Here is a 27,857-nt window from a genome sequence, read left to right on the forward strand (position 1 = left end):
ACACACAATGTGCTTGTTCTAAAATCAGAATGTGCACATTTTAATATATAAATCCCTTTTTCTTAGTCACATTATAATGTTCTGGTCACATTTATGTTATTATGTCTTATAAAAATATCAATATCAAGACAATTTTTATTGCTTCTGATTTAAGTTCCTGAATATTTTCTAATATTAAAAACTTCTTGAATATAACAAAGCCTCCAGAAATGTTACCATTAAACCATCAGTAGCTCTTGTTCTCTTCACATTTTCATATAGTTTAATTTTATTCCAAGGCAACATTACAGTCCCTTGTTATATTCTATAATATAATGCCATTTTTCAACATGTAAATGTTGTAAGAACTAATAAAGCCAGATGTTATCCATGCCGGTATTATAGGAAAACCTAAATCAATATATAGGGAGCACAACCCAATGTGCATGTACTTGAACATTTCAAAATGCATTCAGAAGGGATTTGAATTAGGAAAAGGGTACAAGGAGAAACATTCAAAGGCCTAGCAATACTATTATCTTAATGCGGTTTATTTCCCAGTATTAGAAATTAAGATAGTTCCATTCACAAAACTCTAGCCCTCACATCTAGTTTGGTCAGTTGTTGCCTGCTCACAGAATCAGCTTTGATTTTATGAATAATTACCTGGTTAGTCCACTGCTGTAAATGGAATAGGACTTGCAAATGTTACCTGCACGTGGCCTTCTAAGAGGTGAGATCAATGAATCACACTGTACCCTGCTTTGTTATACATATGTGCAATGTCACTTACTAAGCTAAGTGATAACTGTCTCTGTAGAGACAGTGGCGGAGCTTCATACTCCAGCACTGGGGGGCGGAGAGCAGGCAAGGCAGGGCTGGTGCGTGTCCCGGGGCGTGGCGCACCTCCCGCAGGGGCGTGGCATGCATCCTGGGGGCATGGCACCCAGCATGGGCGGGGCGCAGCCGCGATGGCACACCACCGGGATCACGCTGCCGGGGGTAGTGCGCTCCCCCTGCACTCCTCTTCCTCCGTCAGTGCGTAGAGATATATCATTTATATACATACATATATAGTCTGATTACAAAACATTGTCTTCTGACAATGATTGCTTCAGATCCCAAATTCTGTAGGCAGAAGGAAATTAAATTTAATAAGTAAAAAGAAGAAGAAGCATACAATCTAGTTTTGTCTGAGAAATGGCTATAATAATAGGCAAATACAAAAGAATTGAGCAAAACTTGTTTGGACGACAAGTCTGTTATGCAAGTATATATACTCCTAGGAGTCAAAATGCATTTGTTAACAACAAATCATACCAACCAACCCAATTTTTCTTCTTTGATGTGGAAATGGGTATAATGGACAAGAAGGACTACTGTGGATATAATGTATCCTGACGTTAGGAAAACTTTTGTCACCAATTGAGAAGACATCCTCCTAACTAAATTGAAGAAATGCATTTTAGAAAGTGGATACAATATTGATTGGAAGCAAAACCCAAAAGAGTTATAATGCAAAATGTATTTCCAAGGAAGTTGTGGAATCTCCTTCCACTAAGGCACAATAAAGTCAATTAGAAATTCATGCATATGTTTAAGTCTAGAGTACTCTTCAAACAACAGCTCGCCTTCCTTTGCATCACTGTCGCTGCAGGCTTCCACATTCTGGGGACTGAACTTCTGTAGTGGAGAACCTTCTTTATTTTTGTAGGCTCCCTGCACAATTTATAACTGTGATCTTACAAGATTTCCAATTGCACAGGGAACCTACACAAGTAGGCTCCACACTGCAATGTGTACAAGTCAAAAAAACAGCTTGGTTATGGCAACACTGAACCTTCATATTTAGAAATTGTAGCCATATTTCCCACAACAAAAGCTGCAATCTTTTATATACTTACCACTGGGTATAGTCTATTCATGTTAATAGGATTGCACCACAATACCTAGTTTGAGAAACGCATCTCAGCGATCCTTTGCGCCCCGTGGTTCTGAATTCCCAAAATGCAGATTAGGGCACAAAACTATTTTCAATAGATGCTGACTTTATATCCTGTAATCAAAGCAAGGAGCTGTCCCTCCCATTAAAATAGTAACGTTCTATCCATTTTGTTAAAAAAAGGTGCAGCTGAAAGACAAGGAACTGATGGATCAGCTGATTCTTACTGACCATCATCTGCCACTTCATCAAACAAATGACTTACAAACTAACTGCAGGAGGTGGGAGGCAAATACATCATGTATTGTTGTAGCTGTAAGAAACCATTTTTTGTCAAGCCATTTAGCCCATTTCTAGAAGCACATTTAAATAAAAACTTCCACGTATATTTTATAGGAAAAAAATCATCCCATGAGTTACTTGATTTTCACCTACCTTTTCAGCTGCATGGGAAGTGCAAAAAAATATTGGAATAAAGGCAAGCCATACTATACAAGTCGTGTACATAGTGAATCCAATGGGTTTGGCTTCATTAAAATTCTCCGGGACACCCCGAGTCTTGATAGCATAGACAGTACATGTAACCATGAGGAGAATGCTATACCCCAAAGAACATATGATTTGTAGATCCGTAATGTCACATTTGAGGACTCCTCTGGCTTGATCTGGTTCCATAGGCTTATGCTCATCATAATCTATTATACTGTTTGGTGGGTCAACTGCAAACCAAATAAAAACCCCAAGAAGCTGTACTGATATCAAACTTGAAGTAATTGCTAGTTGTGACGTTGGACTAATAAGCCGGGGTGCTGTCACTGATTTTTTGCCCTGTTCAAATATGCGGTAGATGCGGTTTGTTTTAGTCAACAGAGCTGCGTAACTTATGCACATCCCCAATCCTAAGAAGATACGTCGGAAGGAGCACACGGCGACATCTGGCTTGGCAATCATCAAGAACGTGATGATATAACACAGAAATATTCCTGTCAATAGAACATAGCTGAGTTCCCTTCCAGAAGCCCGCACAATGGGGGTGTCGTTGTATCGAATGAAGGTTGCCATAACAAAAATGGTGGCAATAATTCCAAGCATGGCCAAGAAGACCGGGATGACTGCCCACGGGGAATGCCACTCCAGCTTCACAATAGGGATAGGGCTGCATCCTGTACGATTCTCGTTTGGCCGTTGACTGTAGGAGCAGATCTTGCAGGTCACTTCGTCAGACTGGTACTGGTATCCATCGCATAGCTCACATTGCCAGCAGCAGCTCATCCCTTTAATAATCCTCTTTCGTTCTCCCGGTTTACAGGGAAGACTGCAGACAGAAGTAGGGACCTTCTTCGTTCCTTTGCCCCACTGCATTTCATCCATCTATGGGTAAAAAAATGCAAAGTAAATAAGACTGGTTATCTGGAAGTAGGTATCAAGCAGCCCTTAGTAACGACAAAGGAAAACGAGTGTGTGCACAGATGGCATCATGGAAACAATCCATTTTCTGCTAAAATTTGATCTGTGCAGATTCAATTCTGTACATATATTTGGGTAAAATGGATAGAACCATGTTAATCCACCACCAAGTAAATGAGGGCTGTTGCTGAGAAAGAGAAAATAGAATTAAAATTTCACACAGGAAGCAAATAATAAGCAAATGATATAAAGGTTATTAGGGAGATGGTATAGGAAATAATTGCATGTAGGATCCAGGATTGTTGAAATGATGAAGTTTGTTTTATCAGCTGAAATATTTTGGCATTCTCTCTCTCGTTTTCTTTGCAACACAGTAAATGCTCATCTAGCCATGCATAACTTCTTATAACCTTATAAGGCATAGAGATTTCTTAAAATTGGAAATAGTTTAATGAACACTGGAGTCTGAATTTGATTTAGGCACCTGCAATCTGCAAAAGCTGTGTCTAAAGTTTAAGCTAAAGGGGTTTTCACAATGAATGGCCATGCTCTCGAAGTCCAGAGGCAGTGTAAGGGAGAAGCAGCTGTAAAGTTTAGAATAAAGGGGTCTCCATCCCTTTAGTTTAAATTAAAGAGAAATTTGCAGCTTCTGCAGGACATGGGGAACACACCCACCCCACTGACAGGCAGAAGGCCTAGCCAATGCAAGTGATTCTTTCACACATGTTTCAACATACAAAAGTTCACATGAATCCCTCTTTAGTGCAACATAGATCTGCCACATGACCCATCTAATAAAAAGTAACCTGGTCTGGGGCTTTTGGATATATGCATCTGGGGGGGGGGGGAATGTAATTTCATATTCAGAAACATTTCTCTATTTGAAACTAACCAATATAATGGAGCAATGATACAAGTATGGAGCCCAATGGCGTCCGGCACACTTCTCTGCGCGGCTCTGGTCTTCCCCCAGAGACCTTTGACTCCAGCAGCAAGTAAACACAGCGGAACAGAAGCAGAAACGTCGTTCTGTGTGAGGGCAATAATTCAGGCTGAAACGCAGGCTGTCTCCTTATCTTTAAAGTCTTTATTCCTTAGCAAAACACAACAGCTATAAATTTCCCGGCGACAGAGCGCACATCTTGCTGCTCTCTCCTCGGAGCAAACACACACACTCTGAGAGACGCAGTAAAACCCTCCCTTCAGTGTTCTAAAACACGCCTCAAAATGTGAGACGTCACTCAGAACTCTTAACCCTGTGAGTTCTGAGCCTCTCTCCACAACAAGATGCCAAAACTGGAACAGAAATCCATGGAAAATTATGGATGCTCTTTTCCTTTCCTCTCCTTTTCTTTTTGTCTAGCAAGAATGCCCTTCATCATACCTCTAAACTAGTAGCCTCCAAAAGCTAATCGTTTTGTTGCTTCTGGCAAAAAACTTAATTATGGGAAAACTACCCATTACAGAAGGGCTCGCCGATCAGAAGGTCAGTGATTTGAATCCACGTGACGGGGTGAGCTCCCGTTGTTTGGTCCCAGCTCCTGCCAACCTACCAGTTCAAAAGCACGTCAAAGTGCAAGTAGATAAATAGGTGCCGCTCTGGTGGGAAGGTAAACGGCGTTTCCGTGCGCTGCTCTGGTTCACCAGAAGTGGCTTAGTCATGCTGGTCACATGACCTGGAAAGCTGTCTGTGGACAAATGCCGGCTCCCTCAGCCTATAGAGTGAGATGAGTGTGCAAACCCAGAGTCATCCGCGACTGGACCTAACGGTCAGGGGGTACCTTTACCTTTACCTGTTACAAAAGCCACTGACAAAACCAGCTAAGTAAAATTGGGAAATCAAATGGATGTCACAGACTTTTAACAAATACAAATAAATAATGTGTACCTGGTGTGTGGTTGTGGTTGTATGTGTGTATGTCTTGTGTGTGTGTGTGTGTGTGTGTGTCTGTTAATATATGATAAAGCCTGGTAATTCCTCAGTGACAGAGCATATATTTTGTGGGTTCAAGATTGCAGGGTCACTGAAGTTGAAAAAGTTATCTCAAGTTCAGGTAGCAGGGCTAGGAAAGGAAGACTTATTTAGACCCATTAGAGTTCCTGTCAGTTAGAGTTAGCAATACTTGCTAGGTAGACCTGCTGGTAGAAATTCAGGGCAGTTTCAGCCAAAACACACTTCTCTATTTCCAGAGTGGTTTCTCGCTCTGTGGTCCCTCAAGCGCCATTTATTGAGGCTGCTACACATTTTGAATGATAGAGATTGATGACAGACCAAAAAAAGAGAAAAAAATGCAGAAAGGAAAACCTTTCTTAATTCCTTCAGAACTCACATTTGTTTGAACATGCCGCCTCAGGAAGAAAAGTTTGTTCACATGGGGATTTCTGCTTACCACTTTATATTACTGTATATTGCTGGAAATGATGGACACAAACACAAACTGGTTTCTCTTTTCCATGTAAATCCCCAGTCTATTTATCCTATAAGAAAACAAGTTACTCATTGTAGGCAAAATCCCCACATGGGCTGTACTTGTAGGAGAATAAGGACTGGTGACTTGTGGAGCATGCGTCCCAAAGCATGCTCCACAAGGCATTTAAGCCTATTTTGGAACTGGCTCAAAGGGGCAGGGGGTTGAACATGAAATAGGTTAGATCAATTTGAGTAGAGGACTTGCATTTTTGACCCACACCCTTTTCAAATACTCATCACGTCACATTTCTGTTGGAGAGAGAGGAACTGAATTTTAGATGCCATTCTCTCATAGATCCATTTTTGACAGAACCTCAAATCATCTGGTCCAGTCTAATATAAATCTGGACTGGGGACTTTAATCTCTGACAGGTGACAATCACCTCATCACCAGAGCATCACCATATGTTTTGCACAAACCACCAGTGACAGGAGAGTGAAAGGTATCCATTTCCTGCAAAAGATACCACAGTGCAGTCTGAATACAGCCCTGAATACCGTTATATATTCTGGAACTGTGGGGCTTCAATGGATTGTACAAACTATGATTTGGATGTGTGCCCTTTAGGCCATTTGCTCAAGCCTATGAGCCTAACCAGACAAAATCTGGACCATGGATCAAAATTTATTCAGCTACTCAGATTCATTCTTGACAAAATATTGGTCAGTCCACCCACTGCTAGTTCTCTGTGTGGCTCTTATGCTGTCCATGGAACCCTAGAGCACTTGGCTGATGGCTCCATGGAAAACATCAACCCCCCTCATTATTGCAGGATCTTTAATGGGAGAAGTGAGCAGAGAAAGAGAGAAGGGCATTTGAATCTTGTACATTATCTGTTATCATACTGGAGGATTTACATGAGAAAGCTTGAAACAGAAATGGCCTGTCAGTACACAACCTCTTTATTTTACGTACTGGAGAAAACCGAAGGGGAAAAAATCTGAATAAATTAATTGGTCAAGAAGGTGACACAATAAATCAAACTGCTAACAGCATCTGCTGACCCTTCCAATGTGCAAGCAGATGATCTACATGAAAATAAAATATTTGCAAAGCTTATTTATCTTCCACTTACCTGCACTCACAGTCATGCTTCCTTTACATTGTTGAAGACTGCAAACAAGGTTTTAGCCATTATTGAGGGGGTCGCAGTCATTTCTGGACACTAAGGGAGTATCTGTATCTTTCCCAGACAAAAACTGCTCATTTCACCTTTAAAATGAAATGGCTTTTATTCCCACTTGTCGACCTCGATGGGATCATGCACAGCTCAAAAGACTCCTTCGAAAGAATAACAGGAATCAGGTCTAGCTGACGCAAGCTTTGCTGGTATCCGTCTAATATTTTGAGGAAGTGCAGCTGTGGCTGTCTCACTTTTTCTTACAAGGCTGATGCCCTTATGCAACAGAATGCAATATTAGTGTTTCAGGATGTCAGGCCTAGATATGTTTTCACCTAGCGACACAGAATAAAAGCTAGAAAAAAGCCAGGCATGGCTAAAGGAGGAGGAAGGAAATTTGAGAAAATAAGTGTTATGATAGCCACGATTTCTCTTGCTTGCTTTGATTGAAACCCAAAGGGTCTGTGTGCAGAGCACAAACCACACACAGTGGGAGTCTTCCAGCCTGCCTTCCCAATATAGCACCTTGTGTCACATTAAGAGCTTCTGGAGCACATCCATTGTGGCTGGAGGGGCAGCAGCTAAAAAAGAAAATTCACAAACACAGATGCTGTTTCTTTGCTCACAATGTGGAGACGGTTCAATCCTAACTCTTATAAGGATTTTAGATGCTGCCTCTCCCAACTCTACCTCATCCTTGGGCACCACAGTTCAAGAAGGACACTGAGAAACTGGAACGTGTCCAGAGGAGGGCAACCAAAATGGTCAAAGGCCTGGAAACGATGCCTTATGAGGAACGGCTAAGGGAGCTGGGCATGTTTAGCCTGGAGAAGAGGAGGTTAAGGGGTGATATGATAGCCATGTTCAAATATATAAAAGGATGTCACATAGAGGAGGGAGAAAGGTTGTTTTCTGCTGCTCCAGAGAAGCGGACACGGAGCAATGGATCCAAACTACAAGAAAGAAGATTCCACCTAAACATTAGGAAGAACTTCCTGACAGTAAGAGCTGTTCGACAGTGGAATTTGCTGCCAAGGAGTGTGGTGGAGTCTCCTTCTTTGGAGGTCTTTAAGCAGAGGCTTGACAACCATATGTCAGGAGTACTCTGATGGTCTTTCCTGCTTGGCAGGGGGTTGGACTCGATGGCCCTTGTGGTCTCTTCCAACTCTATGATTCTATGATTCTATGATCCACAAAAGCAGTAGAAGCAGATGGCATTATACTACTATTACAGTATGTGCCCATGTATTTATGAGAAAGGGAGGGAGGGAGGGAGGGGGATTGCATGCTTGAATACGTCCTCACTTAAAAACAGCAGCAACATACTTGTGTGTAGAAAACTAGCTTGTCAGGGAAAAAGCTAAGTCTGAGCCTTTCCCCCCAGGACATGGTAGTTTTCCTATAACAAAATCAACAATCAATCACACAAAATCCATCTTCGTTCCCACTCAATTGTTCTCCTCCCAGGTTGGTGATCCAGCAGGAAAGAAAAGTCAGGCCATGAGTGCCACCCATAAAATCGCAATACAGTATTCATAAGGGATGTGGGTGGCGCTGTGGTCTAAACCACTGAGCCTAGGGTTTGCCAATCAGAAGTTCAGTGGTTTGAATCCCCGCAACGGGGTGAGCTCTGTTCCTCAGTTCCTGTTCCTGCCCACCTAGCAGTTTGAAAGCATGTCAAAGTGCAAGTAGATAAATAGGTACCGCTCTGGTGGGAAGGTAAACACCATTTCTGTGCGCTGCTCTGGTTTGCCAGAAGCAGCTTAGTCATGCTAGCCACATGACCTGGAAGCTGTCTGCGGACAAACGCCAGCTCCCTCGGCGTATAGAGCGAGATGAGTGTGCAACCCCAGAGTCATCCGCGACTGGACCTAACGGTCAGGGGTACCTTTGTTGTTGTTTAGTCGTGTCCAACTCTTTGTGACCCCATGGACCAGAGCCCGCCAGGCGCTCCTGTCTTCCACCTTTACCTTATTCATAGCATAAAATGAGGTGGGGTCAGATCGGAGCATGGAGAAGAAATTACCTTGCAGCAAAAGTTGTAGAAAGGGGGTGGGATTGTGGTGAACCATAGGAGATCCAAGGACTCCTGCAGGTGCAAGGAATACAAGTTGTCTGGTGACAATTGCCAATCAAGTGTGAATAAAGGGCATGATGCTGGATGTGTCTGTGCTCAAGTAATAGCTTTCTGGAACAGAGCAAGAAAAAGCCACCTCTCCAAATACTCCATCACTTGTAACAGCTACTGTTTGGCGTGCTTCCCTTGCCAAAATGAGTTTTTCTGCAGTATCTCTCTTGTTTTATCCTGAACAATTACATGCAATGTTTAAAAATCAGTACAGAAATAACCATGTGAGTGTTAATTAACACACCATGCTTGAAAATAACATTTTTCCCCTTCTGTAGCCACAGTTGTCCCCTGCAGCTGGTTAATAACAGCTACACTACAATTGCCATGGATAGATTAGGGGGGTAAGAGTGGAGGATTGTTCTCAGGTTTGTTGTTATCTTGAAAATTCCATCCCAACTCCAGTTACTAAGTCAGCAGTTCAAATAGTTTTTTGAATATTTAGCTTCATAGATAGGAGTATTTGCATGATTTAGCTCCCCAGGCTTATCCATTTAAGTCTTGTAATTAGTTTCTAAATCCTAGGCTTCAAAATGATAATAGTTTGAAGCTAGGAATATGTCAATAATATGCAGTTGATACAAACTACAATATACAAATTAAAATATGTGAAATTACCTAAGAAGGAAAAAAAAAGAATTAGTTTCCCATTTAAAGACTCAAATTGTAAGTTTTTGATCTGCAGTGACTAAGAACCCATTGTACAATTGTGCAGCTAATAATTACGGAAAGGAAGATCTTCCCCAAGCCAGGACAGCCCTGGTTGCCTAGCAAACTTGCTATCAGGTCTGGTGCTGCTATTTAATACCAGCTTGATACATAATAAAACATCTATGTATTATCTAGGACAGAGGTAGTCAGCACAGTAACCCTTCAGATGTTGCTGGACTGCAATTCCCAGCATCCCTAGCCATTGGCAATACTGGCCGGGGCTGATGAGAGTTGGAGTCACCATCATGTTGGGCTTAACCCTATCTTGGGCTTAATCCTAAATGAGAAGGCTCATCTGGCTTGCACTGCTGAGCCCTGCATGGATGAGTTGTGCCATCGGGACAGACAAATTAAGGAACCTCCCAGTGCAATACCCCCCCCATGACAGCTTCCTTGCCTGAGCCTTCAGAAGGGTTTGGATTGACAGTTGTGAATCCAATCTGTTGGTTATGGGGAAAATCCACAGGCTACCTTGTTGGGGGTTTTATGGCCATCATGACAGCCATGGATGCAGCACACCCAGTGGATCACACGTTAGACTTATTTTTCTTGGCATATCTGTGGGTGAACAACTTGTCAATTGTAGATGTCAACTTTTCAGTGTATTACTGTATTGTGGTTGGAGGCTTTCAAATGTGCAGACATCATCTGTGGACATCATCCACAGAAAAGAACCTGGACAATGGTATACCAGACATTGTTCGGATTGAACAGTGGCTGGTTTAAAAACAAAAGTTTATGAAAGATAGCCTCACAGAAGTTTTCCCAATTACTACACCAGGTTTTTTTACTCCTTTGCCCTGCTTACATTCCCTTTTGTGCACAATCTTTAGTTCCCTTTTGTCATCCTCCAGCCACGACGCATCTACTAACTTAAACCTCTACTATTATTCTGCTCCAAACCAGCTTTGTGGGAGCATGAAGGCTGCAGAAGAGAGGTATGACATGGTAGATTTGGACCATTTGAAACTGACTCTATAATTCTGTCATGGCTTATTAAATGGGAGTGGATAGACCGTGTGAATATGCCTGATGTGTATTAGTAAATAGTAAACAGCAGTGATTAGCAAATGTTACTACAGCTTATCTTTCAAAGAATACAGGCCTGCTCCAATTGCTTCATCCAGTGACTGTGTATATTTCTCTCAACTGGTTTGGGTGTGTTTGTCATAAAATTACATAGTGGAGTGAGAAGAATGTTGCAAAGGCTTCCCAATAAGTTATATGATCTCTTTATATACACGTTTAACTTTATTTTGTGGCTTTCTCTTGTTGTAAGAAAGAAACTTGGCTCTGTTTAGAATGGCAACATTCCCAAGGTGAGGAGGATGACACTTTAAAGAAGTGCTTCTTGAATCACAGAAAGTGAGCGTAATATCTGAACTAATCACGACTGGTTCCTGTTGGAACATTTCTGTGTTGAGATTAAAGGGCTTCTAGAACTCCTTTAGGCACCACTGCTATATTGCAAAAGGAGTATTGATTATACCATTAAAAACCTGATCATGAATTCTGCAGCTGAGTGCTGGATTTTCTCTCTTTGCAGTTTGTCTACTCTGAATGTGATTCCAAAAGAACATTTTATCTCTCTTGATTTCTTAAGCAACTTTAATGCTGCCGCTAGATTTTAAGTCTGCTCATCATTCCTTCCTAAATGGAGGCACCAATTTTTTACACTGAGCCTTGCATGCTTCTTCTGCATTGCAGAACATACTGGAAGATAGGTTTCCACCCTGCTTCTTGCTTGTCACTATGGAGAATATTGCTTATGAATATGAGAACACCCTTAATATTACTATGAAGTGTGTGACGATGATGGGTAGAGTTGTAATTCCAGGATTTGTTTCTACTCTTTAAAATACAGATAAAAAACTGGGTTGTTTCCAAGTAATGAATATGAGTTTCTTCATACTAAAATGCTATTTTACTTATTTCATATATCTATATATTGCTTAATACCAAGACAGTTTCTAGGCAGTTGCAAAAAGAACATATGGTAAACAGTAAACTACATCAAACGTCCGTATAGTTAAAGCTATGGTTTTCCCAGTAGTGATGTATGGAAGTGAGAGCTGGACCATAAAGAAGGCTGATCGCCGAAGAATTGATGCTTTTGAATTATGGTGCAGGAGGAGAGTCCCATGGACTGCAAGAAGATCAAACCTCTCCATTCTTAAGGAAATCAGCCCTGAGTGCTCACTGGAAGGACAGATCGTGAAGCTGAGGCTCCAATACTTTGGCCACCTCATGAGAAGAGAAGACTCCCTGGAAAAGACCCTGATGTTGAGAAAGATGGAGGGGGGAAAGAAGGGGACGACAGAGGACGAGATGGTTGGACAGTGTTCTTGAAGCTACCAGCATGAGTTTGACCAAACTGCAGGAGCAAGTGGAAGACAGGAGTGCCTGGCGTGCTCTGGTCCATGGGGTCACGAAGAGTCGGACACCACTAAACGACTAAACAACAACAAAACTACATTTTTAATGTTGGATGTTTTACTGGGGTTTTATAATTTCTTGGAGGCCACCAAGAGTGGCTGGGGCAGCCCGGTCAGATGTGTGGCACAACAACAACAACAACAACAACAACAACAACAACAACAATGTGGCTGTACGGTGAGCACTGATCTCAGCCAAGGCGAGGCCTGGGACATGGCATATTAGGAGAACAAAGCTCTGTTGTTGTTTCAGCCAGCATTAAACTGAAAAGCTGCTATATGGTAACCATATAGAGATGCACCTGTCCTGGATTTTGACTAGGCAAGTGTGATGGTCATGTTCTGCATGGCAGTAGACTCTTTCCAAAAGGCTTTTGCTGCTGCAGTATAATTTTAAGTAGCCACCACATGGCCCCTGAGCACTTGTTTTCCACCCTTTGTCAGTCCACCGCAGGGCCCCTAGGATTTTTTTGCTGATGGCTGTCTTCCTGGCGCGGTAAACAATGCCATTCCCTCCAAGCCAGTAAAACTGCTGTGCTCTCTTCATAGGCTCAGTTTAGGCACTACATAAAAACTCTGCTGCCAAACTCTCTCTCTCTCTCTCTCTCCATATTATATATGCACACATAAGCATAATTTCCTTCCCCCAAAATGATTAGATCTCTGCATGTTCCCTATCTTTGGTCTTCTTCTTTGTTTTCTTCCTGTGCTTATTGGAGAGGAAAATCTCCAGTGTTTATAGTGAGTATAGAAACCTGCACTGCTGGTTAAATAGAAGTTTTTATTAACAGAAGAGGTAAGTTTCCCTTAATTCAAACACTGCAGAATTTGCAAGCATTCCTCTCCAAGTCTAAAATACTGGCGTGTAGGAGGCATTGGGAGTCTAATTGGGGGCTATATTTGATATTATCTTCTCGATTGTTGACAAAATCAGTCTTTGCATTGGGTAACATACTTAAATTAGGATGTGGGAATGAAAGAGTCCTAAATTTCATGTGAAAAAAATTATCCAGCGTTTATGGGTTTTCAAACCAGGTTTACTGATGCTAAATTTTACAGTAGGAAGATGACTTAAGACATGGGTAGGCAAACTAAGGCCCGAGGGCCAGATCCAGCCGAATTGCCTTCTAAATCTGGCCCGCGGAGGGTCCGGAAATAGGCGTGTTTTTACATGAGTAGAATGTGTGCTTTTATTTAAAATGCATTTCTATTTGTGGGGCATAGGAATTTGTTCAATTTTTTTCTTCAAAATATAGTCCAGCCCCCCACAAGGTCTGAGGGACAGTGGACCGGCCCCCTGCTTAAAAAGTTTGCTGATTTAAGAGGTCATAATCCCAGTTCCATGTTCAATTGGATTTAGTTGGTTTTATCCAAGCAAGCTAGCAGGCAGCGCAGCTCGGCCCTCCTTGGCTCCAGTGGGCGGGGGTCACTTTGGCAGAGGGGCGGTATTATGTATTGAAGTTCTCACCCTGGCCACCAGGAGTATCATGTATATAGTTTTCACTCAGGTCCATGTCAGTTACTTTAGGTGGGAAACCCTGGGTTGTTGTTACAATGTTGACAGCCGGCTGCCTATAAAAGTAGGCCGGCTGAGCTGTTTGCTGTTCACTTCAGTTCCAGCTTACTATAAAGAACCACTTGGGGAAATCTCTGTGTCGTCTGCTTTGTCAACCCACTACTTAATAGGCAGGGTGCACTGTCCCTGTTATGTACTGAAGTTCTCACCCTGGGCCAGCAGGGGGATACTGTAGATAGTTATGCAAATAAGGGATCGAAAGTGACGTTCAGTGATTGGATAGTTTTAGAAAATTGTTACAGTTATATGGTACTGGAGCTCTAAATAAGCAGGCTGACTGAACCCTTCAGCTCAGTTCTGTTCTGGCCTCTGAATAAACAAGAGCTGTTTGAAGAATCGCTGTGTCGTCTGATATGTTCACCCACAACTTAACAGTCCCAGGTTGTGTACCTTAAATTTTGTGGGGGAATGATCTGGCAACCAATGCAGCTGTTTTAAAACAAAGTTTAGACCTGATTTAAACTCAACTCCAACGAGAAATTTGGCGGCTGCATTTAGTGCCAGCTGAGGTTTCCCTCCTCCTTGCCCACATAAAATTTGGCCTGTGGTCCTGTGAAATTCGACCAAGCCAGAGCCACATGTTGCTTACATGTGTTACAGTGACCTTACATAAGAGGGAAACCTTATTATTATCTATTCTCTTCCACCAACCTGAAACAATCCTTTCTCATCTAAGGGCTAAAGGTTGTACTGGAATAGTGCAACGTTTCCTAGCTTTATCTATATTCAGTTCATTTTTATTTAAATAGGTGGAAACAAAAAAGTGAATGCATTAATATGCAATTTTTTGGGGGTAAATGTAATCCAAAAACAGCCCATCAGATTAAGCCAGTGGTGGGGAAGGTATGCTAAAAAGCCAATCCATGTTTTCCACTTTCTCTGCCTCTTGAAAGCAAGGCCTGAAGTTGTACTTGGGTCTTTAATAGCATTTGAATAATTAATCTACAGTTTTACTGTGTGCATCAATGCAAATTTCAAATAATAAGCATTTTCTTTGCTTATTATTTGTAGATGAAGCACTTTTCTGACAGCGCAGCAGGGCTAAAAATGTGGAGGACTTGAATGCAGAATGAATAGTTTCTCTGAGCTCATCAGGGGCATTATAAGAAGAGCTCATTGCAGCGAGGACGCCTTCAGTGCCATTACAGCTTATGGGAAATTAGGGTGCATCGAAACAAAATAAACGAACAATATCAGATGCAGCAAAGAACAACAACAACGAAGCTTAAGATAACAAATCTCTTTTCATCTTCCTTTACTGCGGTGGACTACTGTCTCCTCAGTTGCTTTCATACCAGACTGGGAATATTTGCAGTCATATCTTGCATGCTCCTGCTATGACTTTCTTCACTCCTTCTTTTCAGCAATCCAAAGACAAACATTGTGAAGTCCACTCATTCCCACAGGAGCCAACTCCTAGAGGCCGAGGTCCCTTTGTGGCCCCCAGTAAAATATTTGAGGGGGCCAGGGCTCCTCTGAGTTAATGGGCATTGCCATCCAAATGGTGTGGGTCGATCATGTGATTGATTATGTGAGACGGGGCTTATTTGCTCCTCCAGTACAGTGGTACCTCAGGTTACATACGCTTCAGGTTACATACGCTTCAGGTTACAGACTCCGCTAACCCAGAAATATTACCTCGGGTTAAGAACTTTGCTTCAGGATGAGAACAGAAATTGTGCTCCGGTGGTGTGGCAGCAGCAGGAGGCCCCATTAGCTAAAGTGGTGCTTCAGGTTAAGAACAGTTTCAGGTTAAGAACGGACCCCCGGAACGAATTAAGTACTTAACCTGAGGTACCACTGTACTTTATTCAAGTTGGTGCCTCTGCTCCTCTCAACACTGGCTTCTACTCACATCCAGACCCAGCAATACCACACTTGTTCTTAGCTTTCCTTCTTTCAACAATGAAGAGAAGCATCTGCAGGAGCCAATGCCTGCTTTTCTGTATGGCAAGGCAGTCAGTGAAGGCTTTTATGTGCTACTAGGATTTGAAAGGTCTGGGGAAGAGGGTGGTTTAAAACCCTTGTGGGGCAACAGTGCCTGCTGGTGCAAATGATGTCACAGGAGAATTATTGCCATCTTGTAAACATCTGAGAGACAGGCCAAATAATTAAGGTTTTTAAGAATAACCAAGATCCTGTGTAATATAGGTGCATACTACCCTCGATCCCCTGATGACTGGGTTTTATTACTTATGTTCCCTATAGGAATGTCTTTTCTGCACTCCTAAAAAGCTCTTTGATTGCTTCCATGATAATTCCATGCAGTTACCACTGGCAGGCAACTACTGGTCAAAATGGCTGTTTTAAGGCAATACTAAATGTTTTGAGTGTGATAATAATAATAATAATAATAATAATAATAATAATAATAATATACCCTGGCCATCTGGCTGGGTTTCCCCAGCCACACTCGGCAGCTCCCAACAGAATATTAAAACACGATAAAACATCAAACATTAAAAACTTCCCTAAATAGAAGCCTTTGAGGAACCCCTAATCTTTTAGACTTTTTTTGGCACCATTTTATGTGGCTGGCCATTTCATCCAAGTAAATGCTTTTCGAAATGGATCCAGAAAAACTCAGAAACCCCTCCATTCCGAATTTACCAGCGACTATAAAATGCATTATCAGCAAGTTCCAATTTAAGGTGCGACACGTGCAATTTGCACTTGGACATCATGACATTTAACAAAGACATGCTCGCCGCAGCTCTTCAGCTGGCTTCGTTTAATGAATGAATGACTCGTTCTCTGGCAAGTAGCCAGGATAATCATGAAGAACTATGGGGAGGAAAACATGGCTCCAGCCACCCCCAAGTGCTTTCTCGTTTTCTGGCATGATATAGCTTGTCAGAGAGTGCTGTGATCCTAGGTGAAATACAGCTGTTGGAATGAAAGCTGGCACCTCTGATGGATGAGAACACACTCCCTAATGAGGAATTCACTCAATCATAATGACAATGGGTCACAGTACTTGGCTTTTACTGACCACTGCACTGCAACTTAAGAATGTGGGAGAGCTTTTATCTACACAGCACATATCATTTGTTATTAGAGAGGTGCAGGGAGATATTGAGTTTTTGTCAACAAACTTGCCACATACATCAAGTGCAAATATAGGCAGCACCAGGGCTGATCCCAGTGGAATACAAGCACTCTTGGAGGTGGCACGAACAGTTCTATTTTCAGAAAGCTGCTTATTTGGGCTGCCTTAGAAAGCCCAGGACTCGAATGAAACATAGAGCTTTACTACGGTTTTAAAACTGTTGCTGGCTTGCTTTGCTTATCAATATTTTTACTGTCCCCAAGTGTCAGATTCAGGCATGATGGAAATGCAGAGCAAAAGCAAAAGAGCTTCCAGACAAGTCAGTTATCTGATCAACTTTTCTAACAATGGCACAAACTTTTCTTTCAGGCACAAAAAAAGTTGAGTGCATCTTCCATAATCTCAGTTATCATGGTTCACAAGCAAGTTGAAGGAGGACTTTCCAATGGAAGTCCCTGCAGGAAGCTATAAATATAGAGATATGATCATTTAAGCAGGAATGTGCGTGGCTGATGCTGAAAATGTAGTGATAATTGGGAAAGAAAGGGTGCTTGTGTGGATAAGAAGGACTTTCGTACTGCATAGATATCAAGCTGCATCTCTGTACACACCTTGATTTCACTCAAATGCACCAAAGCACATCTTGATATCATTCCCTGTAAAACTAAAGGGTGCTGCTGATCTCAAGCCAAATCTCCACAAGTGTCAAAAGACACCTTTTTGGTGAGCACAGCTGGGGGTAGTATATTTGGTTCTGTAACATTCATGCGTTCATTTATTACATACATAGTCCAGCTTTCCTCCAATAAATCAAATGGTACACATAGTTTCTCTCTCCAAATTTATCCTGACAACCACATAGCTTCTTCCAAATCCATTATTTACAAAAGACCCTTTTCTGCCAAACCAGCAGAATCTTAGCTTAGCCTTCCTCTTTAACAGCCATAACCCACATTTCTGCTCTGCTTTGTGCAGTCATGAGGGAGTTCTACATTTACTTTTGGTTGGCAAATAACAATAACAACAAAGTAGTAGTAGTAGTAGTAGTAGTAGTAGCAGCAGCAGCAGCAGCAGCAGCAGCAGCAGCAGCAGTAGTCGTAGTAACATCATAGTTAGCCCCTAAAATATCCACAGCTGGTGCTAACCAGAAATTCAGAGCAGGCCCCCAGTACTTGACTTTCTGAGGGCTCTAGCGAGAGCTCACAACTAATACATTTTCTTGTTCATGTTGCAGTCATCAATCAATCCGCCTCTGACAACAAGAGCTGGTACACAGAAAATTAGGTTTTGCTCATTGAACTTTAATTATGCTTCATTTGGAGACATTTTCACATTAACATCTCAGTCCTGTCTGCCTGATGAAGCGTGCAGAGAGGAGAAAACACACAACTGATCATGGCAGACAAAGAGGTGGGAACCTGCAACAGAATGTTGCAGTACATCACCAACCACTAAGAAGAGCTTTCCTATGTAGTGCTCCTGAGAGTTAGGCTTAGGAGCCTTGTCATGTTCCCTGCCTCAGTGTATTAGCCTGAGGAGGACCCCTTCTAGACTGCCCTGCACTGAGGACATGACTCCATTCCTCTGCAGACTCTCTTGTACCACCACCACACAAATGCATGTGGCTACAGAATAGGCTAGTAAAGGTAAAGGGACCCCTGACCATTAGGTCCAGTCGTGATCGACTCTGGGGTTGCGGCGCTCATCTCGCTTTATTGGCCGAGGGAGCTGGCGTACAGCTTCCGGGTCATGTGGTCAGTATGACTAAGCCACTTCTGGTGAACCAGAGCAGCGCACGGAAACACTGTTTACCTTCCCGCCGGAGCGGTACCTATTTATCTACTTGCACTTTGATGTGCTTTCGAACTGCTAGGTTGGCAGGAGCAGGGACCGAGCAACGGGAGCTCACCCCGTTGCGGGGATTCGAACCACCAACCTTCTGATCGGCAAGTCCTAGGCTCTGTGGTTTAACCCACAGCGCCACCCGCTTCCCATACACAGAATAGGCTACACACCCTTTAAATATTTTAAGAACTCTCCCAGGGAGGGTGGAGTCACTGGGCTGTCAGAGGAAGAAGAAGAAGAAGAAGAAGAAGAAGAAGAAGAAGAAGAAGAAGAGGAGTTTGGATTCAGGGCTGCAGATGATTCTAAGCTAGGGCAGGAGAACCTATGGCCCTCCAGATGTTGTTGGATTCCAACATCAGCCCCGAGTCCTATTTCCAATGATCAACAATGGTGGTACAACAATATCTGGAGGCCTCAGGTTTCCCAAAACTGTTCTAAGCCTTTACTGAGGCAACATCTTCCCAAACTGAGCTAGCAGTGCCCCCTGGGAGATGCCCAGGTAAGCAGCATCGTTGGTTCGTGGACATAATTTTAAAAGTATGATTAAACAAGGTAGCACAAGCTGCAAATCTAAGCACACTGATTTGGAAAAAGTCCCACTGATGCGAGTTGTACCTTCTTCTGGGTAATAATGTGTAGGATTTCACTGTTACTGTTGAATTAATGATCCTAGACTGTATGAAAATAATAACATGCTGAAAAATAATCCTGACTTGCTCTAGAGACTAGATTCAAAAGCACTAATAAAAGCCGAAATAATGAAACACACCCAGCACCTACCTCCAATTAAAACATAATTGTAAGCAGGTATAGCTAACACTTACATACTACCAATTTTTGAAACAGCGCTATTCTTTAAGATAAATATTCCAGTAGAAAATCTCATTAAATCAATAAATTCATCCTTCAAGTCAGATGTCCAGTCCAAAGAGGATTCAGATGACATTCTGGCTGCTAAGCTGCTCGTGTTATAAAGTCATGATGGTGAGTTTGGGAGGGGTGGTTTGGTATGCAGTTAATTTGACTTGTTTAATTAAATCCCAGATCTTATTTAACCATATCTACTTTACTGGCCAAAGATATAACAAAGGCTGCAAGTCCTTGTGAGAAATTAATATTGTGCGTGTGGAAAGTGTATTCAAGTCTCATGGTGCCTCTGTTATAGGGATGAAGGCTCCATCCTCCATTGCTGTCACATAAGCAGACAGCATTAAATTTGCTTCTCTTTTGATTTTGCCCTTCAGGGCAATTCCATTAAAACAGACAAGAAACCCTCGAAGAACAATCTAACAGTGCCCTTCTGAAAGTTAAATCTCTAGTGAAATACAGTCTTGCGGGATGTTCAGCTATTACCCAAGTCTAGTCAAACTGCTGCACATTTCCTCAAATTATTAGGCTTTCCCTGAGCCTAAGGTTTTGAAATGAAGTGTGTACCGTATTTTTCAGTCTATAAGATGCCCCCATGTATAAGACACCCCCTATTTTGGGGGACTCGGATTTAAGAAAATGGGGGGGGGGAGAGATATCGTGTATAAGACGCCCCCTAATTTTTTATATTATTTTTTAGGGGGAAAACCTAGTCTTATACACGGAAAAATACGGTATCTGTTTTAGTTTAATTATTTTTATTATTTGCCAAAAACATCTTTCAAAGCCACCAAGTTCAAAAAGCAGTTTGAAGATTTGGCACAAGCAAGTCAAGGGGACGTATGAAAACAAAACACATAGCATCCCTTAACAAAAAAACCCCCATGCTGTTCTATCAAACTACAAAGAGTGTTGCTGGATCAGAGCAAGGGCTCATGTAATCCCATGTTCTGATCCCAGAATGCCTATGGGAAACTGACAAGTAGGACATCTGTGCTATAGCCCTTCCTTGCTCAGGTTCCCCAGCGACTGGTATTCAGAGGCATAACTCAGGTGCGCTTACAGAGCAGTAACCTTGAGGTGTGTGATTTTAAAGCAGACATTCAACAAGGGTGACAGAGGCAAAAGCAGCTCACTCACTAGGCTGGTGCCACCACAGCAACAGCCTCCTAGCAGCATCACTACTGTTGTTTAATTGGAAGTTTGCGGTGCCCTGAGGTTGAGGTTGCGCCACTGTGCTGTTGGATTCCATCTGGCATCCCTGCTCAGGCCTGATCTCACCATTACCTTGCTCCTCCCTCCCCCTGCTGGTAAGGAGCAGTAATGCTGCAGACAGGAATCTTATTGCTGCATCTCCTGCCCACCAGGTGAACTTCTCCTGGTAAGCACACCTCAACTCGGTGAAATGCCAGCCTTCCCACAGGCAGATTGCAGAGATGAGTGTGCGACACATACACCATTTTCTGCTGCGGTTATCCACCTCTGTTTATTGAGAAAATGAGCTCCAGAGCAGGAGAGATGTGGTTTTAATCTTTTATTTCAAGTGAAAAATGGCATCAGGCGGACACTTCTAATCACATCTACTCACCTCTGTGAAGGAGGAGGAGGAGAAGAAGTTGTTGAGGTTAAAAATCTATTATTAATCTGATCATGTCCTAACCTTATCCTCCCAAGTCTTGAATGGTTTAGCTCTATCTTTTAAGTGGCTCAGTTGGCATCCCTTGTGGACCACAATCTCCTATTTATAAGATTATCATGGCTTCCTGCTGTTCAAACTGTGCTGTGCTACTGCTGCTGCAGCCTTTTAATAACTCAGCCCAAGAACGGTAAGCAGATGTGAAGAGCTGGGCTCTGCAACCATTTGATATGCATGGCTGAGAAGAAATATTTGCATTTCCCAGGTCTGCGGCTTCCTTCCTCAAACTGTTATGCTGATACAGCCCTTTGACATTCCCACTGGTGAGGCTTCCTACTCAAGAGGAGCTTTGAGGACTGGGCTGCAAATGAAGTGCATTTTGGGGGGTGGGGGAATATATATCTATTTCTAACACACTGCTTCATTTGAGTTTCTGAGGGGATAATGCCCACTTTCAACTGAAAATATGTCTTTTCTGCTTTGGGAAATTGCCAGCAGAACAAAAGTTCCTCTCTCTTCCTCGCAAGAGTTAAGAATGGAAGAGGCAAGGGCCATGCATGGGTGCATTTTCTGAACAAAATATGAATTCAGTCTGTCAAGAGGCCTCCACAAAGTTCAGCATACAGTGCGCAGAAGGAAAACATTGGAGCAATGAGGGCTCCCTGCTGACACCAGGACTCCTTGTCAGGCGTTCCTTCACAGTCCCTTGAGCATGGTGCTCAGGGCATTCCAAGCAGCAATTTTGTCTTGCTCCAGATGCGTAGTGAGAGATATTTTGAGTACCTGCATTACTATTTGAGTCAACATTCTTATTTTCATGGCTTGCAAGCTCAGTTATTTATTACTGTTAGTTTAATTAAAAATACTTCTGCACCGACTTTCAAGGTCAGTCACACAAGAATCATTTGAGTATTTTCAAAATATATATAGGCAGTGCTTTTTTCTTTTAAAAATGTTTAGGGGTACTCTCATTTTGACACAAGAAAATCACCATTTTGTAGTTCAAATCGGGAAAAATAAATACAGTAAATGGACAAAAGTACAAAGATTCACAAAATGTTTAGGGGTATGCGTATCCCTGCATTCCCACAGAAGCACCATATATAGGCATCTAATAACGAGCTTTCTTATTACCTTAAGCACACAATTAATTTTTAGAATTTTCTGTGGCAAGATGTAGTGATGACCACTAGCTCAGATTTGAGGATTAGACAAAGTTTACAGTGGCTACTTATAAGTCAAATCCAAGATCTGCAGAACGAGTTTTTATTTGCTGATCTTGGGCTACCTGCCCCCAGTGCTATTTTTCTAGAAAAAGAAGTGCCAGAACTCACCATGAACACCTCCCTTGTTCTCTTATAATGGCAATGGTGCCCACCTGAGAGGTGTCAGAACTGAGTTCCAGTGAGTTCTGGCTGGGAAAAAATGCCCTGCCCACTTCTACCACCTCAGCTCAGCTAAAGAAATATCCACATAAATTGCTCATCCTGGCTCAGCCAGCAAACTTTAAACCACCAAAATTTATGCCAGCATAAGTCCTCCCAAAAGGGATGTGATGGAGGCACAGGAGAGGTGGAATAGGGCAATGAGAGGCTCACACCTATTCAACCTCGCCACCTCACAGAATGTGGATCTAAACACAGGGGAAAAACCCCCTCTATGAATAAATCAGAAATTAGATCATTTTAACAAAAGAAGAAAAAATCTTTTTGGAAAACAGCATTCTAAATTTGTTTTGCTCTCTGGCGCCATCTGGTGTTCTATGTTTATAGCGCATTCAAATCGCGGTTTCTTCACTAATGTAGCTGAGTCCCTAGTATCCCTGTGGAACTTTTGCCAGCAAAAGAGGGGTGCAAGTCAAATTCCTCCTGAGGGGAGTTTGGAATAGGGATAATTTATACTGGCTTTCCATCATCAGCATTGCTCTATTATTTGTTATTTAAGGCATGTCTGTTCTAACCTTCAGTGGAGATTCCAAGGCAGTTTACAAAAACAGAATACATAGATAAGACATAATAGCATGTTAAAGAAAATTACGTCAGACCACGCCAAAAAGCCTGGGAGGTTTGAAAACTGGCAGCAATGCTGGTGCCATATTGGCATCTCTGGAGAGGGAATTCCATTCAATGGACACCACCACTGAGAAGGGAATCTGGTTGTCTTTCTCTCTCTCATCATGGCACACCTGGCCGCTGGTGAATGTGTACCTCTACAAATGAGAATGCACAGGGAGGTTGGTATGGGAGTAGCTGTTCTTTCTGGTAAAGGTAAGTACCAGTGCTATATGGAACTTCTGTGGTCCAAGGGAGCATCCCAGTAGGGAACAATTATGGGGGAGGGAGATATTGAATTGGATTCCTCTGTGGGGGCTTGCCTCAGGCATCCCACTGGGCCACTGTGGGATGCTATACTAAATAGACCTGTGGCCTAATCTAGGGTTTTTAATATGTTCTTATCTCTCTCTCTTTTAAAAAAGCTCCTGCAACACTCCCTCTATATTTATATCTCTCTAAATTACATGATAAAATATATTTTCCAGCTATTTTCTTGGTGTGATTCTACTTGACATTGTTTTTATTTCTTGAGACATTTTTTTAAAAAAAACCACACACATCTGCAAGGAAAGCAACAGCAGTGTTCAGTTGCCAAGAGATAATAAACTTTAATTTGTTCCCTCGCGCCACAGGTAGCGCATCTCATAATGATGTTACACTTTGCTGTCTAGGCACACGATAGCTACGGTAAGAGTGATACTCCACATCCGCTGTTCCGAAACTGCATCATGGATCAATGTGTCATGAAGAGCTGCGGAGTGCGAGCGCAGTGTGAGAAAAGCAGGGGAAAGACCCTTAAGCAGCCAGTTTTCCCGGGTGGAAAATGAAGTTTGGGACTACATTAACAAGCTCTATTTCTGCTGCCACCGTTTCTGTTTCGAGTGTCAGCCACGGATGCTAGAAGTCTGCTTTGCTGTCATGGCATTTGTTTTTAATACCAATCAAGGCGGAGCAGACTTTTGGTCCCTGTGACTTCAGAAAACAAAACAGTAATACTTAGCAGTTGGAGGTTATGGCTGAAGTTACCGAGAAGGATCAGTCATAGGCCATGATTCAAATAATGAAACAACTAGCTCCACGCTCCCCAGTAAGGCTACACTACTGCATCCCTGATGCAATATTAGCAAGGGCTGCTAACTTACAAAGAGACATCTGCTAAATGAAAATCTCGTGGGTTACTACTGCTAGCTTTGGGGTCCATCTATCATCGTCAAAAGAAACAGAAAACTCAGGAGCAGTCACACAAAGAGGGGGGAAATCACTGACAAAAAAATTACAATTCTAAACAATAGCTAGGGGAAAAAAGAAAACTCAGCTTATACAACCTCTGGCTGTGGAGCCTGTATGTTTATTGCTGCTGTTGTCCCAAGCTGCAGTACTGGCTCAAGACATTTTGCTGCCTGGGGTGGAGTACAAATGTGCTAGAGTCTTGCTGCAACATTCAGACCACAATTATTGCTTTCATGGGCTTCTTGAAACAGATCGCTTCACCACGTTGCACGGAAGAGCCCCACTAAACTGAGAAGGAATTTACCTACAACCACCCACAGCTTTTGAGTTCATGTGCACAATGCTGCGTACAATTGCTATTCCCTCTGGCCTTAGGGGTTTTTTGTTTTTACAGTCAGGCGGGATATACATGTTAAGACTGCTTCCTTCCCTCCAGACCCTCTCAAGTGGTGAGATCTACAGAGAAAGCCCTCTTGGTAGTTCCTCCATTCTCAGAGGCTTGGGGAGGTGATGGTGGCCTGGGAGTGAGCCTTCTCTGTAGGAGCCCCTAAGCTGTGGAGAGGTGTGTCTATGCCTTTATTATACAGCTTTCAAAGAATGCTGAAGAAACACCTCTAGTCATACCCATTGAATTTAGCAGACTTGAGTATGTTTCACACTGAATACAACCCAATGAAGCAGATGATGGTCATGTCAACATGGACCCATCTCATCTTTGTCCAGCTTTGCCTGGACCTGAATCCAGCCTAGACCAGGCCCTACCAAGCACACTTCCTGTTCTCGAGAGACTCAGCTGTCTTCTGCATTCCTCCGCACATGGCTAAAATCTTCTACTATATAATATCTTAACCACCTCTGCCATTTTTACTAGGTACTTCTAAAAGGCCAACCTTATACAATATGGCCTACATTCACAATATGTTTCACCGTATAATATTTGTTTATGACACCATGTGCTTTTAAAATATTTACCTTCTGCACAATGAATTCTTACGGAAGAATTTGTGGATATGGCTGCTGAGCAGTTGTTCAAAAAGCTTTTGTGGTGCTCTCAGGGGGATTCGTTTTAAAGTGCTGCGCTTTGCGATCTTAGCACCTTCACTCCCCCACAACACACCAAGGATAAGTGGTGTTTACTGTATTTGCATTGCTCTGCCAAGGAGATTGAGAAATCTATAATACACCAATTATTTATATAATCATCTCACATTATAGGTTTGGAGTTTCCTCCTGCCAGCTAAATCTGCAGCCACCTAACACTGCTGCCTACAGCTTTTCAGAAGTGAAAAGTAACAATTTGGACAAGAAGAAATCATAAGTCCCCATAAATCCAACTCTTTGGAAGTGTTCCCCTTCTGAGATTCTGGTCTGGTTTATTTGGACCAGAAAGACCTAGGTCCAGATCCTTCCTTAGTAGCCATGGAGCTCATTTGGTTACCTTGGGCAAGCTACCACATTCAGCTTAATTACCACACTGATTTGTTGTGAGGTATCTGTTTCCAGTATTCAAAAAGAATCTGCATGGACTCCTTTACTTTTCCACCTATACCAGGTCAATATATCCAGTACCCAAAATTGATGGTCTTTCAGAAATCTTGTCACAGGGATCATATAAATTATTTCAGCTGTTTTACATTGGTAGAGACTTAAGCCCATTTTGTACATTTCATACCACTGTTGTCTGCTTTGAGAATGTCCTAGAACTTTTAAATAAACAACCTGTTTGGTTACATTTATCTAAATATTTATCGACATTTATCAAAACTTATGCTCAGGCTTGACATGAATAAACAAGAGCTTTATTGTCATTTAGCTGCCCATTAAAGTATGTTGTTAGTATATGACTAAAGATCAGAATAAGCCTATGGCCTGTCAATAGGCTGACAAATCCTCTTTCATTTGGCTCTGTGGAAGTTAAATTCATTCACATCTTAATAACACAAGCAATGGAAAACTGTAATTAGAACTAGTGCAAATATTCTAAAATTCTCCTCTACAATTTTGCCCTAAATGTATTCACCATTGGAACACTGTCATTTCGTAGTGAGAGAAATGGATACTTGTCCTTAGATAGGATGTAATAGGTAAGAGTGGCAATGACCTGTAGCCTAGGTTAATTTAATGTTTATTCAATTGGGGGGGGGGGAAGGCCACAGATCCATAAAGTGCTGAATAAACAAAACTGGAGGACACAAAACCAACTAAACAGCCATAAAACATTCAGTAAATTTGCCTTCTGTTTTCCAATCAAAGGTGAAAAGAGGAAAATGTGACTAAGTACATTACTTGCTTCCCATTATTTATTATTCAAGTACCTCCTGAAACATGTCAGATATGGAGAAGCTGCATGGCATCCAGATCAGACGTTTAATTACAGTGGTACCTCAGGTTAAGCACTTAATTCGTTCCGCAGGTCCGTTCTTAACCTGAAACTGTTCTTAACCTGAAGCACCACTTTAGCTAATGGGGCCTCCTGCTGCCGCCGTGCCACTGGAGCACAATTTCTGTTCTCATCCTGAAGCAAAGTTCTTAACCTGAAGCACTATTTCTGGGTTAGCAGAGTCTGTAACCTGAAGCGTATGTAACCCGAGGTACCACTGTACTCTGTTCTTCACTATGTCATTCATAATATTACAGTATTTCTAAATTCAGTGGTGGGATTCAAAGTATGACCCAACTGTTTCTCAACAATCACAGGGGCTGTGGGTTTTTGTTAATTGAACACTTTCCTTGACACATCACTTATGAAACTAAAGGGGCTTTCAAAAGAATATTGGACAGGGGCTTACTGTTCAAAGCAGGGGTGGGGAGGTGGGTGACCCAGGAAAAAGCCATGCTTGCCAAAATTAGCCCTTTGCATCTATGCACAGTAATTGAGATTAGTTTATACAGAGAGTTATACAGAGTTTATACAGAGAGACAAATAGATACAGTGGTACCTTGGTTTAAGAACAGCTTAGTTTATGAACAACTTGGATTAAGAACATTGCAAACCTGGAAGTAGGTGTTTTGCTTTGTGAACTTTGCCTTGGAAGCAGAACATTTTTCTCTTCCTGTCGAATGTGTTCCATTAGTAATTTGAGCTACTATGGGAAAGCATGCCTTGGTTTAAGAACGCTTTGGTTTAAGAACGGACTTCCGGAACGGATTAAGTTCATAAACCAAGGTACCACTGTATAGAGGTACAAGCCATTTTCATAAACATGACAGAATAGAGCAAAGGGATTTAATTTTTTCTTCTGGCGAGGTTGCACTACATGATGTTTTGAGACTTCGGCGGTCAATAGCACAGAAATTAAAAGCACAGTTCTCATGCCTGGATAAACTGAGATCACAGATTGCAATTTTATCCCATCCTACTTCCCCTACTTTCTGTGGAAACACATAGCTTGTTTAACCAACCGTCA

The 27,857-nt window shown here is 42.2% G+C and overlaps 1 protein-coding gene across 3 annotated transcripts in view; it reads right to left on the reverse strand.

The window, feature by feature from the left end:
• Nucleotides 1–27,857, reverse strand: part of GRM7 (glutamate metabotropic receptor 7) — a 382,004-nt gene that overhangs the window by 80,058 nt on the left and 274,089 nt on the right. For 2 of the 3 annotated variants that reach the window (XM_053378122.1, XM_053378123.1), the window contains exon 8: nucleotides 2,357–3,292. The exons of the other annotated variant lie outside the window; for it this stretch is intronic. In XM_053378122.1, coding sequence (XP_053234097.1) covers nucleotides 2,357–3,292 — 936 coding nt within the window. The remainder of the gene's footprint in view (nucleotides 1–2,356; nucleotides 3,293–27,857) is intronic. 3 annotated transcript variants of the gene reach the window in all.

This window comes from Podarcis raffonei, chromosome 2, assembly GCF_027172205.1.
Source record: "Podarcis raffonei isolate rPodRaf1 chromosome 2, rPodRaf1.pri, whole genome shotgun sequence".
Taxonomy (NCBI): Eukaryota; Metazoa; Chordata; class Lepidosauria; order Squamata; family Lacertidae; genus Podarcis; species Podarcis raffonei.